General features: G+C 63.8%; 1 protein-coding gene across 2 annotated transcripts in view; it reads left to right on the top strand.

The window, feature by feature from the left end:
- CACNA2D2 (calcium voltage-gated channel auxiliary subunit alpha2delta 2) overlaps positions 1-13,456 on the top strand; it is a 121,185-nt gene extending 107,729 nt beyond the window's left edge. The window contains exons 13-38 of one of the 2 annotated variants that reach the window (XM_054594691.1): positions 33-111; positions 599-648; positions 822-911; positions 1,121-1,192; positions 1,381-1,455; positions 2,691-2,765; positions 2,846-2,914; positions 2,997-3,068; positions 3,164-3,225; positions 4,006-4,082; positions 7,886-7,946; positions 9,945-10,042; positions 10,233-10,323; positions 10,437-10,499; positions 10,642-10,745; positions 11,033-11,131; positions 11,226-11,314; positions 11,522-11,569; positions 11,779-11,850; positions 11,956-12,108; positions 12,274-12,326; positions 12,423-12,478; positions 12,644-12,770; positions 12,916-13,025; positions 13,133-13,215; positions 13,316-13,456. In XM_054594691.1, the coding sequence (XP_054450666.1) occupies positions 33-111; positions 599-648; positions 822-911; positions 1,121-1,192; positions 1,381-1,455; positions 2,691-2,765; positions 2,846-2,914; positions 2,997-3,068; positions 3,164-3,225; positions 4,006-4,082; positions 7,886-7,946; positions 9,945-10,042; positions 10,233-10,323; positions 10,437-10,499; positions 10,642-10,745; positions 11,033-11,131; positions 11,226-11,314; positions 11,522-11,569; positions 11,779-11,850; positions 11,956-12,108; positions 12,274-12,326; positions 12,423-12,478; positions 12,644-12,770; positions 12,916-13,025; positions 13,133-13,215; positions 13,316-13,456 (2,169 nt within the window). Of the gene's footprint in view, positions 1-32; positions 112-598; positions 649-821; positions 912-1,120; positions 1,193-1,380; positions 1,456-2,690; positions 2,766-2,845; positions 2,915-2,996; positions 3,069-3,163; positions 3,226-4,005; positions 4,083-7,885; positions 7,947-9,944; positions 10,043-10,232; positions 10,324-10,436; positions 10,500-10,641; positions 10,746-11,032; positions 11,132-11,225; positions 11,315-11,518; positions 11,570-11,778; positions 11,851-11,955; positions 12,109-12,273; positions 12,327-12,422; positions 12,479-12,643; positions 12,771-12,915; positions 13,026-13,132; positions 13,216-13,315 lie in introns of both variants that reach the window. The other variant, XM_054594690.1, reaches the window with a different exon arrangement.
- The last annotated feature ends 1,268 nt before the right edge of the window (positions 13,457-14,724 follow it).

The raw sequence follows: 14,724 nt of genomic DNA, 5'->3' as shown, positions 1-14,724 counted from the left end.
GCGGTGGCAGGAATGACCCCGAGCCCCCGCAGGTGCGCGTGTTCACGTTCTCCGTGGGGCAGCACAACTATGACGTTACGCCGCTGCAGTGGATGGCCTGCGCCAACAAAGGTGCCCCCCCCCGCCCCCACCCCCCACCGCGGGCCCCGCCTGCCTGCCACATCCTGCCCTCCCTCAGGCTGGCTGGCCTCCTGTCCTCTTTCCGTAGCTCCAGCTGCCTGTTCATCCGCTGTCTGTCCGTCTTCCCCCACATGGGGCTGTCCCTCTGCCTCTCTGCCTGGCTAACTTGTCCATCTGACTGAGCATCTTTTCGCCCATCTGTCCGAATGTCCTCGTCCCTCTGTCTCCCAGCGCGTCTGCTCCTGTGTCTGTTTGCTGGCCCATCTGTCTCGCCCTGCTTCTGGGCCGGGCCCCTGGGCGGACACTGAGTGTCACAGCCAGCCTAGAAGGAGGGACCTCGGGCCTCAGGGGGACTGACACCAAAGAGAGGGAGCCTGAGGGGCAAGTCAGGGCTGCAGACACACGCCAGGGGACAGGCCCCTGTGCCCTGCGTTCTGAGCATCGCCCAGGCCCACCTCTGCCTCACCTTCCCTCGCAGGTTACTATTTTGAGATCCCTTCCATCGGCGCCATCCGCATCAACACACAGGTGAGACAGTGGGGGGCCCCCTCCTCCCAGCCCCTTGGGGGTTCAGCGCCTGTGATGAGCTGCTGTGGGGTGAGAGCGCCCCCTGGTGGCTTGATGTCACACCGGGAGGCAGAGCAGGGAAGGAACAATGGGAGGGACAGGCTCATGACCCCTGCCCACCACGCCCTCCCCAGGAATATCTAGACGTACTGGGCAGGCCCATGGTGCTGGCGGGCAAGGAGGCCAAGCAGGTGCAATGGACCAATGTGTATGAGGATGCGCTGGTAAAGCCCCTGGGCAAGGAAGGGGCGGGGCTGGTGACCTTTCCCCACGGATGAGCCCGTAGGGTCATGTCCCTTGAGGGCACCGTGATGTGGATAAACCAGATAGTGGAGCAAAAAAGGTGGCTTGCACCTGAGCCCCTGCTCTGAACACTGGGGTGGGGGCGTGGCTGGCCACAGGAGACCCACTGGCCCTCCCCCTCTCCCTTCAGGGGCTGGGGTTGGTGGTCACGGGGACGCTCCCAGTGTTCAACCTGACACAGGACGGTCCTGGGGAGAAGAAGGTGAGCCCCCCTGCCCCCCGCACTGGGGAGGACAAGGCATGCCCGGGAGGTCTGGCGTGCCCACCCATAGCAGGTCTAGGGCGGAGGAGGGGTAGGCCGGCCTGCCAAGTGCACAGGGGCGGCCGCTTGTGAGAGCCGCTGGGGACCTTGGGACGGAGCCCATTGCAGACCCCCGCCTCTGCCCCCAGAACCAGCTGATCCTGGGCGTGATGGGCATCGATGTGGCTCTGAATGACATCAAGAGACTGACTCCCAACTACACGGTGAGTCCGCCCAGTCCTGCCCCCTGAGAGGGCTCGGCCAGGCCCTGCAGAGGAGACGGATGGCCACCAGAACACCCCGTGGAGGCCTCTGAGTTCAGGCAGTCAGGGAAGGCTCCCAGAGGAGGGGACCTCGGGCCTAGAGTGGGGGTTCGGGCGGGGGTTCTCCCTGCATGAAGGGCCAGACTCTGGCCACCAGAGGCCCTGCCAGGCTCAGTGCTCCTGTTCAAACTCCATTCTGTGGCCGTATTGGGAAAACAGCCACAGACGAAACAAACAAACGCGCGTGGCTGTGTTCCAACACAATTCTGTCTGTGGACGCTGAAATTTGAATTTCAGATGATTCTCGCATATCATGAAATACAGTTGTTCTTTGGTCTTTTTCAAGCATTTAAAAACTTGAAAGCCACCCTTAGCTGATGGCTGTACGTTCCCAGGCGGCGGGCCGGGTGTGGCCGGTGGGCTGCAGTCAGACGCCCGCTGGACTGTCACCTGGCAGGCGTGTCCTGGGTAGAAAGGGGAGGAAGCTGTACCTTAGAGGGAATTCTCTGGACAGAGGTCTGAAGGTGAAAGAATCATGAGCCACAGAAAGGGCCTGCAGGATCAGCGTGGCTGGCCAGGGCCTGGGGCAGAGGGAGTTTGGGTCTTGGTTGTGAAAGGGGTGGGGGTGAGGCATGTGTGACCACCACGTTCAACCTGAGCCACACAAGGGCGGCCCCTGTCATTGGGCTCCGTGAGCTGCAAAAACTGCCGAGGGGTAAGAGTGGGTCCAGGGTCTCACTTCCTCCTCCTCCTGTTCCAGCTGGAAGGGACGCCCCAGGCCTGTGGGATTCCAGAGTCCACTCCTTGCCTGCGCTCCACTGAGCCGGGAACCAGGAGGAGGCGGGGCGGGGCGGGGGCAGGGGGAAAGGGGGCAGCAGCAGCCTGTGGGGCTAGTGGAGGCGGAGCCGTCCGGCTGACTGACAGCCCCATCAGACTTGGGGTGGGCTGAGATGGGCAGGCTGCCAATGACTGGTGGTCCCCCAGAGCCGGTCAGCCTGGGCCGAGGCTGCTTGGTGAGCAGCAGCAGCCTGCTGGGCTTGGCTTGAGAAGCAGACTGGGGGCCCCATGTGGCGCCTGGCCCAGGCAGGGAGATGGAACCCCTCCCGGGCATGGAAAGCAGGATGTGGAAGGTCTCCAGAGCCTGGGGAACCCCTGCCCAGCCCTCCAGGCTCTGAGCCCCCAATCTATACCTCCAGCTTGGCGCCAACGGCTATGTGTTCGCCATCGACTTGAACGGCTACGTGTTGCTGCACCCCAACCTCAAGCCCCAGGTGAGCTGTGAGGGTGGCCTCAGCGGAGGGGTAAGCCCTATGAGGCGGGGACCCCTGACTCCCTGCCCCGCCTCTCGCAGAGCAACTTCCGGGAGCCCGTGACCCTGGACTTCCTGGATGCGGAGCTAGAGGATGAGAACAAGGAGGAGGTGAGGAAGGCGGGGAGGAAGGACAGGGCGCCCAGAGCAGAGGAGGGCAGGGCACTGCCCCTCACATCTCTGGCTCTTCCAGATCCGTCGGAGCATGATCGATGGCAATAGGGGCCACAAGCAGATAAGAACGTTGGTCAAGTCCCTGGATGAGGTGAGAAGGTGACGGAGGAGGGACAGAGTCGTCGTCCTCCCCACCACCCCACCCCGCCTGGGAGCCCAAGTACCTGACCCAGCCTCTTCTCCCAGAGGTACATAGACGAGGTGACACGGAACTACACCTGGATGCCTATAAGGAACACCAACTACAGGTGAGTGAGGCCGGGGGGGGGCGGGGGGGCGTGTGCACCTGCTGCCAGCGGTGCTCACTTCTCACCCCATGGCACTAAGTCCCCGGGGGCCTCTTGCCGACCCCTCAGGAATAAGCACCATCTGACGGGAGCACAGGACAGAGAGGAGCCGGTGCACCTGATGCGTCCCCCCGGCCCTCCGCCCTCTCACGTCCCTCCTGCCTGGACTGTGTCCCTGGGTGTCTGTGCCCAGGACGCTGTCCTCGGCACACTCACAGGCCTGCTCTCAACAGGCTGCACAGCCTGGGAGTGGGTCCCCAGCAGGTCAGGCCAGGCAGTGCCAGTGTCTCTTTCACACCCCAGTGGCAGCCCGAGCCGCCCACCACCATGTTAGTGCTAGACCTGCTTTCAGCTGGCCTCACGTGGCCTGAGTCTCTGGGGGCTGCAGCCCCCAGTCTCCCAGCAGCACCGCCCCAGCCTAGCTCACTGCCAGTGCTCTGCCCCTTGTGAGTTTGCTGCTAGCCAGGCAGCTGGTACGTTGGGGGAGGCTGCTGGGCCTGAGGGGCAGGGTGGAGATTTGCTTTGGGCCTGGAAGTTCTCAGGCCTCCAGGAGAATTTGGGGAATGGGGGGTCCAGGCCCCAAGGCCATGAATCTCCCACCAGGGAGAGATGTCCCGGGTGGTCAGGGGACAGGAGGCCACAGCCTGGGTCCCTACCCAGCTCCAAAGCCACGGGGAGGGGGTACTGCTGTGGCCAGCCTCTCCCCAGCAGTGACCTCTGCCCCTCCCCTGCCCCTCCTAGCCTCGGGCTCGTGCTCCCTCCCTACAGCACCTTCTACCTCCAAGCCAACCTCAGTGACCAGATCCTGCAGGTCAAGTGTAAGTGGCCAGCCCCTGCCTGTGCCCTGCAGCCCGCCTCTGCCCCGCACCCTGGCTGGCCCCAGGCAGCAGAGCCAGTCGCCTGCGCCGGGCAGCCCCTCCTGCCCAGTCTGCCCACCCCCAGGCACCCGGAGGCTGGGGCACCAGCCCGGAAAGTCTGTGGAAATCTGCATGCTCGCCTCTTCTCAGATTCGGTTCCAGACCATCCTCCCATCCTCTCATGGTTTTCGTTGAGGTTCTGTTTTTGGTTCCTCCTACTGCGTGTCTTCCCTCCTTAGCCTGCCTCCCCCCGCGCATCCCTGGGGGCTGCATTCCTGGAAGACACCCCCCTCCCATCCTCTCCCCTTCTCCCTGAAGCGCTCCCCCTGTGGCGCCACCCCAAGGCCTCCCTGCCCCCTCTGCGTTCCCCCCATCCCCACTCACCTTCCTCCTCACCTCTGCCCTTGTCTTCTGCTCCTCTCCCTTTTGCTCTCTTTGCCCTTCCTTCTTTCTCTCTCTCTCCCTCCTTTCTTCTCTTTCCCCTCCCTGGACCCCCGTCTTCTCTGTCTCCTGCCCTTTCCTCCCCTTCTGCTCGCTCTCTCCATTTCTCTCTCCCACTTTGCCTCCTCTCCCCACTACCCAGAACCCTCCCTGCCCGGCCCTGCCCCAGGCCCTCCTCTCCCGGCCTCTCTCCCTCTGTCCCCCTCGCCTGCCCGCCCTCCTTTCCTCCCTCTCCCACTCTTTTGCCTGTAGCTCATCCCTGCATGTCCCTTTCACCCTGGGCCTCCCGGAGCCTGTGGCCCCGCCTGCCCACTGCCCGGGTCTCGGGGAGGGAGGCTGGGGCTCCGGCCCCACCGGGCGCCCCCCACCTGCCTGGCCCGCTGGGGCTCATCTCCTTTGAGTTTTCTTGCTCTCTCTTTCTCTCTCATGTCGTTTTTTGCAAGAAGTTTCCTTTCGGTATGATGATAAGACACAATATTTTCATTCAAACAGCCATTGAATAAAATATTGTTTGTGCCCCTCCCCTTCCCCTCCCCCTTTTCGTTTGTTTTTGTGTTTGTGTTGTTTTTGTTTTCCTCGCTTTCTCTCTTGGTGGACTGTCCCAGTGCCAATCAGCAAACTGAAGGGCAAGTATATTCAGAACCAGTGCACCCTCCTCTCCCCACCCCGCCCGCCCTCACGCCCCTGCTTGCCCCCCTCCCTGCCCAGGACCGGCCACACCCCTTCTCTCCAGGGCCCCCTCCCAGCATCCCCTTCGCTCTTCCAGTTCTTGCTTTTCCTCTGATCCCTACTAGAGCCAGCGGCCCTTTCCCTTGGCCCAACCCGCAGGGTGGTTCTCCAGTGTGCTCTGAGAGCTCAGGGCCCCTCCTCCTCCTCCTTGCTCCCTCTGGGCAGGCCCCTGACCCCCCCCCCTTCTCTGTCCCTCCAAGACAACTCAACAGTGGGGACAGGGCTGGATGGCTCTGCACCACCTCCCACCCGGCAGTGCTGGGGCCTGAGATGCTGGGGCACATCAGTCCTCAGAGAGACTTACGTGACGCTTATGGGAAAGGGCCAGCTGCAGGGGCTTCCTCTGGGTAGCTCTCCCCTCTCTGATCTCTGGCACTGGTTGCAGGAGCTGGCAGCAAGCCTCAAGCCCTGACCCTGAGGCGGGTGTCGAATAGGGCCGCCGCCAGGCCACCTAAAGACAAGGCCCATGTAGCCATCGTGGGCGCTGGCCAGGGTGCTGAAATCCTGTCCCCAGCTGCTCCCGCTGCTCCCAGAGATGTTGCCAAGGCCGCCGGCCGGGCCCTGCCCTGGGGTGCCCTCTGCTCGAGGAGGGTGAGGGGACAGTCAGGTTAGAGACGGTGTCCCCTGCAAAATGAAGGCAGACTCGGACGGGGGCCTGGCTGGGAATGGAAGGTGATCTGTCCGGACCACAAGGGCCAGTCCAAGAACCAGGCTGGATGTAAAGGAAGAGGTTCTGGCTCTCAGAGGGACCCAGACCAGAGCCTTCCAGGAAAGACAGGCAGCGGCCTCAGACCCCGGCAAGGACAAGGGGGAGAGAGGGCAGCTCACGAGGGTCTTGCCACTGGCGCCCAGAGACGCGCCCTCCCAAGGAGCACCTGGGCAGGCAGGGCATGGAGAGCCATGAGGGGATGTCCTGTCCCTGGTCCCCATGGCCTGGAAGCAGGGGCTCCCCGAGAAGCCCTAGAGGCACATCCAACCCAATCTAGCAAAGAGGACACAGCTGCCCCACCGGGTCGGGGTGGGGGACACGCCCTACTTCCACTGGCTTGAGTTGTCTTTTCTCCCCTTCCCGCTCCCCTCCCAGGGACCCCAGAAATGCAGGGCCCTGGTAACATGACAACCATAGCGTAGTCCCCTCTCCTGCTCCCTGCCTCCTTTTTCTTTCTCCTCCTCTCCCCCCCACCCCTTCCCTGTCGGCTTGTGCCCAAACCCTGCCTCACAGTCCTTTCAGAAAGCAACAGTCCAACCAGCGACTGCCCGGCCCCTCCAGGCACCCCAAGTCCCGCTCCCTGGAATTGTGCAGTGCATTGTGGGAGTATTTGGGAACAGGAAGGACCCCTCTTCCACAAAAGTAAAGCCCTGGGGCAACCAAGAGGCCAGAACCTGGGTGAACGGATGGCACAGGGGACTGCCCGGGTGCGGCAGGCCAACGGCAGGGGGACGCCTCCCGGACGCAGGCCGGCAAGGTGGCCGGCCCCGCTGGACAGGGAGAGGCCCCAGAGGAGCCCAGCAGCCACACGCCCAGGCTCCCCCGCAAACCCACACAGAGACGGCCGCACGCCTACGCACACTCACACAGACCCTCACGCAGACGTGTGTGCTTCCACACACACACACACACACACACACACACACATGCAGGCACGGTCATGTCACTCACACACAGGCCCAACCGGTGGGTCCTCAGCAGCATCTCTTCCCCAGAGCCCCCAGCATTCCTCCCTGGCTTCTCGGAGCCCAGACAGGTCTTCGGAAGGGGGACACCCAGCCCTCCTTCCCCACCTGCCCTCATGCTTCCAGCCCAAGAGGGCAGGAGTGCGGGTCCAAGCAATGCTCAGGACCCCTCCCAACTCCCAGACTCTCCTCCCGTGGCATGGGAACGTTCACAGCACCTCTAGGCCTCCCCTCCCCCAGCTCCTACCCCAGGGAGGCCCACCCGCCCCCACAATGCACTGCAGCCCGCCCCCAGCTGCCCACACCGTCTCTGGTTGGACTGTCTGGGCCCGTGAGAAACCCCCTCGGTTTGGCCATGTTGGTGCCTGACACAGAACAAAAGCAAGACCTACCAAAATGCAAACAGCTGCAGCAAAGAAAGAGAGATAAAAATCTGCGGCCAAAAGCCAATTCCCTTCCTCAAAGTCTCTGTGGAGGCAAAGGGAGTTCAGCATGCGGTTTTTTCCATTATGGATGCGATAAGAGCGAGACTGGCGCCTCCCCCAGACCATGCATATATATAGCAGTGTGTGTATATATATGTGTGTGTGTGTGTCCGTGTATATGTGCTATACAGCCGTATGGAAGCATATACAGCCACGCCAAGGGACTCACTGCCGACAGAGGACCGGGCCCGGGCAACATTGGCTATAACTGCCCTCCTCCTGCGATGCTTTAGTCTCCACAGGCCCTCCGCCCCTCCCCACCCACCCCTTCTCTCTGGCTCGAACTTGAACATGGAAGTGGCGGGTTCCCTCTTTGCTGGTGTCTCCCCCTCCCTCAAGCCACCCCTTTCCCTGTCCCTCCAGCCCCTTGAGCTCGGAGCCCCCTGGCCTCCCGCCTCCCCAGCCCCCGCCGGATAACCCCCATTTCTGTTGCAGATTTTGAGTTCCTGCTCCCCAGCAGCTTTGAGTCTGAAGGACATGTTTTCATTGCTCCCAGGTAGCTTGCGTGTGGCCTTGCCGAGGCGCCCTCCCCCACCCCGACTGCCCTGGCCCGCCTCCTGCACTGCGCCCGGAGCTCTGTGTGTCTGTCCTGTGCGCTGTCGCCCCGCCCCCCACCCTGTGCATAGCCCCGTATGCGCGGCCGTGTGCATACCCGGGCCATGTAGCTGAACCAGGCAGCAGCGGCCCCAGCTCCGGCTCCCCCCAGGCCCAGGGCGGGAGCCTTCCGGACCCTCTGCTGACTCCCTACCCTCTCAGGCATCCAGAGGACCCCTTTCTGCCCCGGGCTGGCTGTCCGCAGGATGCCCCTCGCTGGGCAGCTGCTGCTCTGGTTTGCAGTGCCTCCCCACTCCCCACCCTGCACCCTGTCCTTGTCCTGTGTCAGTCAGTGTTTGTGTGGGTCCGGGGACGAGCCAGCCAGAGCCCCTGTCGGCATGCCGAGTCTAGGTGTGGTGGCTCACTGAGCACAGGATGGGAGGGAGGGTGCTGTGAGGAGCTGCTAGGACATGTGAGGGGGTCAGGGCCTGGCGCAGGTCCAAGCCTGGACCGTCCTCAAGTGCACTCATAGAACACATGCGCGCACACGCTCGTGTGCACCCCATGCCTGGTGGCCCACATCTGAAGAAACCAGTGGGCCCCCAGGTAGTAAAGCCCTGCCTGTGACCTGGGCTTTGGATGAGAGCAGGTGGGTACAGCTGACAGAGACCCATGGGCACCCTCAGGCACCACACGCGGGCTCTGGACACTCCCAACCTCCACGTGTGCATGCGCCCGCATGCACCCGCACATTTCTCTGTGACTCGCTGTAAATGTGCGTCTGTGTTTGTGAGTCATGGTGGGCGTTTTACTGTAAGAGTCTGAGTGTAAGTGTGGGGTGGGCTGTGTGCATCAGTGTCTGTGGGAATGTGTGAAAAGGCCTGCGTGGCCCACGTGACCCTGAGGAAGCTCTCTGAGGACAGGGACTGTTTGTGTTACCTCTGTGTCTTTGGCTCAGGAGAGCTCAATAAGTACATGTTGGTGAGTGAATAAAGTAACCCACAAATACAAATGTACATACGTGGACTGCAGGTGGCCTGCACCTCAAGCCCAGCTGTTGGTGTCACTCTGGGTGTATCAGGTGTGGCCCCACACAGAGAAGTGCAAGCTGGGCCTGGTGGCCAGGGAGCAGGTGGTGCTGAGACCCAGTCCCAGGTGCCCTCACCAAGCTGTGGGCCCTAGCAGAGCCTGGAGAAGCAGCACGTTTTTAAAATTCCCACAGAGGTGCTGCCATACGAGCCCATGTGGAGGTCTCTGGTGGCAGGGGTAGGAGCAAGGAGTTGGACAGGAGAGACAGCTCCACCTGCCGGGCAGAAGGCCTGCTCACCACAACTTCCGGGGGGAGCAGAGCTTACACCCCACAGCCCCCGTGCTCTCTGAGGCCGGGGGACTTGGAGGAGGTGAAGGGCTTGGCCGGTCCAGCTCTGAGGCGAGAGCATTCCAGGCAGAGGTAATAGCCAGTCCGAGAACCAACATGTTCCCATTGACTTCATGACATCTATTGTATGATGGGGAAAAACGGCTCAGGGAGTTTGAGTGAGTTGCCCAAAGGCACCCAGCTGGAGGCGGCAGGATGAGGGCGAGGTGAGGTCTTAGACTCGGCTGACTGAGCCGGTGTCCATGGACCCACACAGCACACAGGTGGGTGAGCCCACCAGGAGGCCCCCCCAGGTGCTCCCTCTGGGTCCAGATACACAGGACAGGTGGGAGGCTCTGCAGGGCCATGCCCAGCAGGGAGAACCTTCCAGGATGGAGGAAGTAGACCCTCATTCTCCTTTCCGCTCTGCCCCTACTCAGACTTGGGGGCCTGCCAGGCGTGCAGTGGCTGCAGCCTGTACACCTGCCCCTCCCTGAGGCCTGGGCTTCTCAGCAAACGACCAAGAAGACCTGTTGGGAAGCCTCAACCCTCTGCCCTGTCCAGCCCCCCAAGCCCACTCTTCTTGCCCCCCCCCACCCCCAGAGAGTATTGCAAGGACCTGAATGCCTCAGACAACAACACCGAGTTCCTGAAAAACTTCATTGAGCTTATGGAGAAAGTGACCCCAGACTCCAAGCAGTGTAAGTGCCCAGTGGGGCAGCCCCGGGGAACCCAAGGGCTGGGCAGATGTGGAAATAATGCAGGCCCCAGCCGAGGGCAAGGCCTTGGCCAGGTCAGGGGGACCACTCCAGTGGGAGCCGTGTGGGGAGGACATACGTGAGCGGGGAGCCACGAGAAGATGCCCCCTCCAGCCCTACCCTCCCACTGCAGGCAACAACTTCCTCCTGCACAACCTCATCTTGGACACGGGCATCACACAGCAGCTGGTGGAGCGCGTGTGGCGGGACCAGGATCTCAACACGTAGGCACCGCCCAGCCAGGGAGACCGGGGCGGGAGGCAGGAGGCTGGGGGTGCCGCAGGGGCCTGGCCCTGCCGAAAGCAGACCCATGACCTCACCTCCCTGCGGTCCCCAGGTATAGCCTCCTGGCCGTGTTTGCTGCCACTGATGGTGGCATCACTCGAGTGTTTCCCAACAAGTAAGTGGCCTCCCCCACTGCCCAACACCCTGCCCTTGCCTGAGACCCAGCCTCTGTCCTGCCACCCAGAGGCCTCTGCACCTGCTGAGACCACTCCCCCATAAGCCACCCCTTCTGTCATCTGCCTGTCTTGGGTGACCAGGGCAGCTGAGGACTGGACGGAGAACCCCGAGCCTTTCAATGCCAGTTTCTACCGCCGCAGCCTGGATAACCATGGCTACATCTTTAAGCCTCCACACCAGGACGGTGAGTGTCCCCCTCAGGTGCTCAGCAGCAGGGGGAGCTGGGCCTCCCCGTGTGCTCGGCCAGGGAGGGCTGGGCTCTGCCCTCCAAGGCCCCTCACATGCAAGGCAGGCTGAGATGGGGACAGGTGAGAAGAGAGGCCAGGCTCTGCTAAACACTTGGCTGGGTGCTTGGGCGGCGGTCAGGCTTGGCTTGGGCCCCTGGGTCCTCAGGGCTCAGCAGGGAGTGGTCAGTGTGGTCTCCAGCCCCCACTCCTGACTCCGCCCACCCCGATCCCTCTCCACCCGCAGCCCTGTTAAGGCCCCTGGAGCTGGAGAACGACACGGTGGGCATCCTCATCAGCACAGCTGTGGAGTTCAGCCTAGGTGGGCGCACCCTGAGGCCCGCAGGTGAGTGCCCATGGCGGAAGCAGGGAGGGACAACGGCCCGGGGGCCACCTAGGCAGGCAGGCAGACACTGATGGCCCCTTGCTCTCCCCCATAGTGGTGGGCGTTAAGCTGGATCTAGAGGCCTGGGCTGAGAAGTTCAAGGTGCTAGCCAGCAACCGTACCCACCAGGACCAGCCTCAGAAGGTACTGGTGCAGGGTGGGGGCTGTAAGCCCAGCAGTACCCGTTCGGGAGCCCCAGGAACTTCTACCAGCCCTCCCGTCAAAGCGGCTGCGGTGCCTTTGGGGAGGCCGGGGCTGTTGCAGATGGCCCAGGGACCCGCGGGGGTCGGGGGGTGGCGATGGGAGGGGAAGCTGGCGTGCACCTCATGGTCCTTGCTCTCTGCCCAGCAGTGCGGCCCCAGCAGCCACTGTGAGATGGACTGCGAGGTCAACAACGAGGTGCGTGTGCCCCAAGCCCCAGCTTCCCCCAATCCCGGGCTTCTCGGTCCCAACTGCGACTCCTAGCCCATCGCCACCCTGACCCCCCAGCTTTACCAGAGCTGGGCCGAGTGGTGACCCCGCCCCTAAACCAGTGGATTGCCGTGGTCTGGGGAGGGAGGTCTGGCCCAAGCCCCTCTCTGTCTTCCTCCCTGCTGCCCACCTCTCAGGACCTGCTCTGTGTCCTCATTGATGACGGGGGATTCCTGGTGCTGTCCAACCAGAACCACCAGTGGGACCAGGTGAGGGCCAGGAAGCAGGGAGGAGGAGGAGGAGGAGGGCTCGGGGTTGAGCCTTCAGGGCGCGGCACTGCCAGCCTTATGACTGTGCTCCCTCCTGCACCCCAGGTGGGCAGGTTCTTCAGCGAGGTGGATGCCAACCTGATGCTGGCGCTCTACAACAACTCCTTCTACACCCGCAAGGAGTCCTACGACTACCAGGCAGCCTGTGCCCCCCCGCCCCCCGGCAACCTGGGGGCCGCCCCGCGGGGTGTCTTTGTGGTGAGCCCCCCACCCCCCGCAATGCCTGGCCTGGAACTGGGGGCCGGGGTGGGGGGCCTGGGAGACCTGCGCGAAGATGACCCCCTATCTCTGAGGAGGGAGCTGGGGGTGTCTGTCGCCTTCCGCGGGCAGCAGGGGCAGCCCACACCTGTCTCTCTGCTGCAGCCCACCGTCGCGGATTTCCTTAACCTGGCCTGGTGGACCTCAGCTGCGGCCTGGTGAGCTCTAGTGAGGAGCGGGGGTGAGGGAGGGCTCAGGGGAAGTGGAGCAGGGCACTGGCCCCTACTGACCACTCCCTCTCGGTGACGCTGCAGGTCCTTGTTCCAGCAGCTTCTCTATGGCCTCATCTACCACAGCTGGTTCCAAGCAGGTAGGCCGGGCTTTGGAGCCCCCTTCTCAAATCCCTTGTCGGATCTACGCAGATTCTGACCCTAAAGGGAGGGCGGGGTTCACGGCAGAGCACAGCTGAGCGGGGCTGAGTCCCCGAACGGCGCCAGGATGTGAGGCTGTGGCTGAGGCGCCCTGGCCCTCGCAGACCCCGCGGAGGCCGAGGGCAGCCCCGAGGCGCGCGAGAGCAGCTGTGTCATGAAGCAGACGCAGTACTACTTCGGGTCGGTGAACGCCTCCTACAACGCCATCATCGATTGTGGAAACTGCTCCAGGTGCCGGCGGAGGAGCGGAGGGGTCCTGCCTCGGAGTGGCGGCCGGGGGCGGGGGCGGGGCCGGGGTGAGGGGCGGGGCCGGGGTGAGGGGGCGGGGCGGGGGCGGGGCCGGCCTCAACGCCCCGCCGTTCGGTGCCGTCGCCAGGCTGTTCCACGCGCAGAGACTGACCAACACCAACCTCCTCTTCGTGGTGGCCGAGAAGCCGCTGTGCAGCCAGTGTGAGGCTGGCCGGCTGCTGCAGAAGGAGACGCACTGTATCCTGCCCCCAGCCTCCAGCCTCCCGCCCCGCGCGCCCCCTCCCGCCCCGCGCGCCCCCTCGGTGCCGCCGCTGCCGCCTCCTTGACTCCCCACCCATGCCCAGCGGATGGCCCGGAGCAGTGCGAACTGGTGCAGAGACCAAGATACCGGAGAGGCCCGCACATCTGCTTCGACTACAACGCGACGGTGAGTGGGGGTGGGACTGGACGCCCGCTCTCCTCCCCCGGGGCTGGCGCGGCCCTGTCCCGGGCCCGCCAGGCCGACCTGCTCCTTGTCTCTTCCGCAGGAAGATACCTCAGATTGCGGCCGCGGAGCCTCCTTCCCGCCGTCGCTGAGCATCCTGGTGTCCCTGCAGCTGCTGCTCCTCCTGGGCCTGCCGCCCGGGCCGCAGGCGCCAGTGCACGCCCAGGCCTCGCGCCGCCTCTGAGCGCCCGCCCCGCCCCCGGCCCCGCCCCGCCCCCGCTCTCGCCCCGCCCCCCACCGTCGATCCTCGCCCCCGCCCTCCCTGAGGGACCTGAACGTGCCAGGCCCCTAGAGTCTTAGCCTTGGGATTGGGGGTGAGGAGGTCCCACAGGAGGGCGCCGCAGGTCTTTGGCCCCCAAGCCACATCTGCTGCTGAATTGTCATAGTGTCCCCAGACCCCTCATTCCCACTGGACTTAACCCACCCCCAGGGTTGGGGCAGGGAAGCCACACAGTACTGGTGCCAAACTAGGCCCCACCGCCCGCCCTGCCCCAGGTCCCCTTTGTGTGGGTGGACTAGGCCCTGCCCCGCGGGGATCCCTCTAACCAGGCCCCTCCACCCCACCTAGGACCAAACCTGGGTTCGCTGGGAATCATGGAGGAAGTTGAGACGGGCAGTTGGAGCCCTGTGCATCCCAGCGACTGTCCCGGGAGGAGAGAGGCCCGGCACAGCCCCCGTGGGCTCCGGCGGCGCCTCTCGGGCCTGCATCCTCCCCCCAAGCCCTGCAGGTGTTAGGGACAGTAAAGCTGCCCCACTGCACACCTGGAGCCCTGAGGGCAGAGACGGCGCCCGTAGACACACCCTGAAGGGGACACGGAAACCGAATCGCACGGGGTGGGGTGGGGTGGAGGTGGCCCGATCCTTGTGCTGGGTGAGGGCTTGGTGGGAGGGCTCACGTGCACACTCCGTCTCCCGCTCTCCGCCCGCCTCTGATCTGAGCTGCAGCCCGGCTGGTCCTCCATCTGAAAGCTGAATGTCAAACAGTGCCAAATGCTGGGGCAGGGGGTGAAGACCCCTCTGTCCCACCCTAGCCGCCAGTGTCCCGTCAGTGCCCCTCACCCCCACCCCAGGTGCTCATTGTAACCATTGATCACTAGTGTCAGGCCCCAGTGGGACCACATGCCACTGCCTGCACCCCTTGGCAGAGGAACCCTCTCCAGACATCGCCCTTTGCCTTAGCGGGGTGACTTCATTGCTCCTGGCTGGGCCATCCCACCCCCAATCTGGCCCTTATACACTCAGGCCTGTGCCCACGTCCCTTCCGCTTCCCATTCACACACACACTCCTTGCCCCCAGGAGGCCAAACTGCTCCTCCCCGCTGAACACACTTGGCACACACATACACATGCACTCTGCACACAGAGAGGCTGGGCCTGGGCACACTTCTTCACACCATCCATACTGGCCATTTCCTCCAAAGGCATCCCAGCTGGAGGGGGCTGGTGGGGGAC

This window comes from Pteronotus mesoamericanus, unplaced genomic scaffold, assembly GCF_021234165.1.
Source record: "Pteronotus mesoamericanus isolate MK-2021 breed Mesoamerican mustached bat unplaced genomic scaffold, CSHL_Meso_final scaffold_533, whole genome shotgun sequence".
NCBI lineage: Eukaryota > Metazoa > Chordata > Mammalia > Chiroptera > Mormoopidae > Pteronotus > Pteronotus mesoamericanus.
The sequence above is the reverse complement of the archived record's forward strand: the minus strand, read 5'-3'. Positions and strand labels throughout refer to the sequence as shown.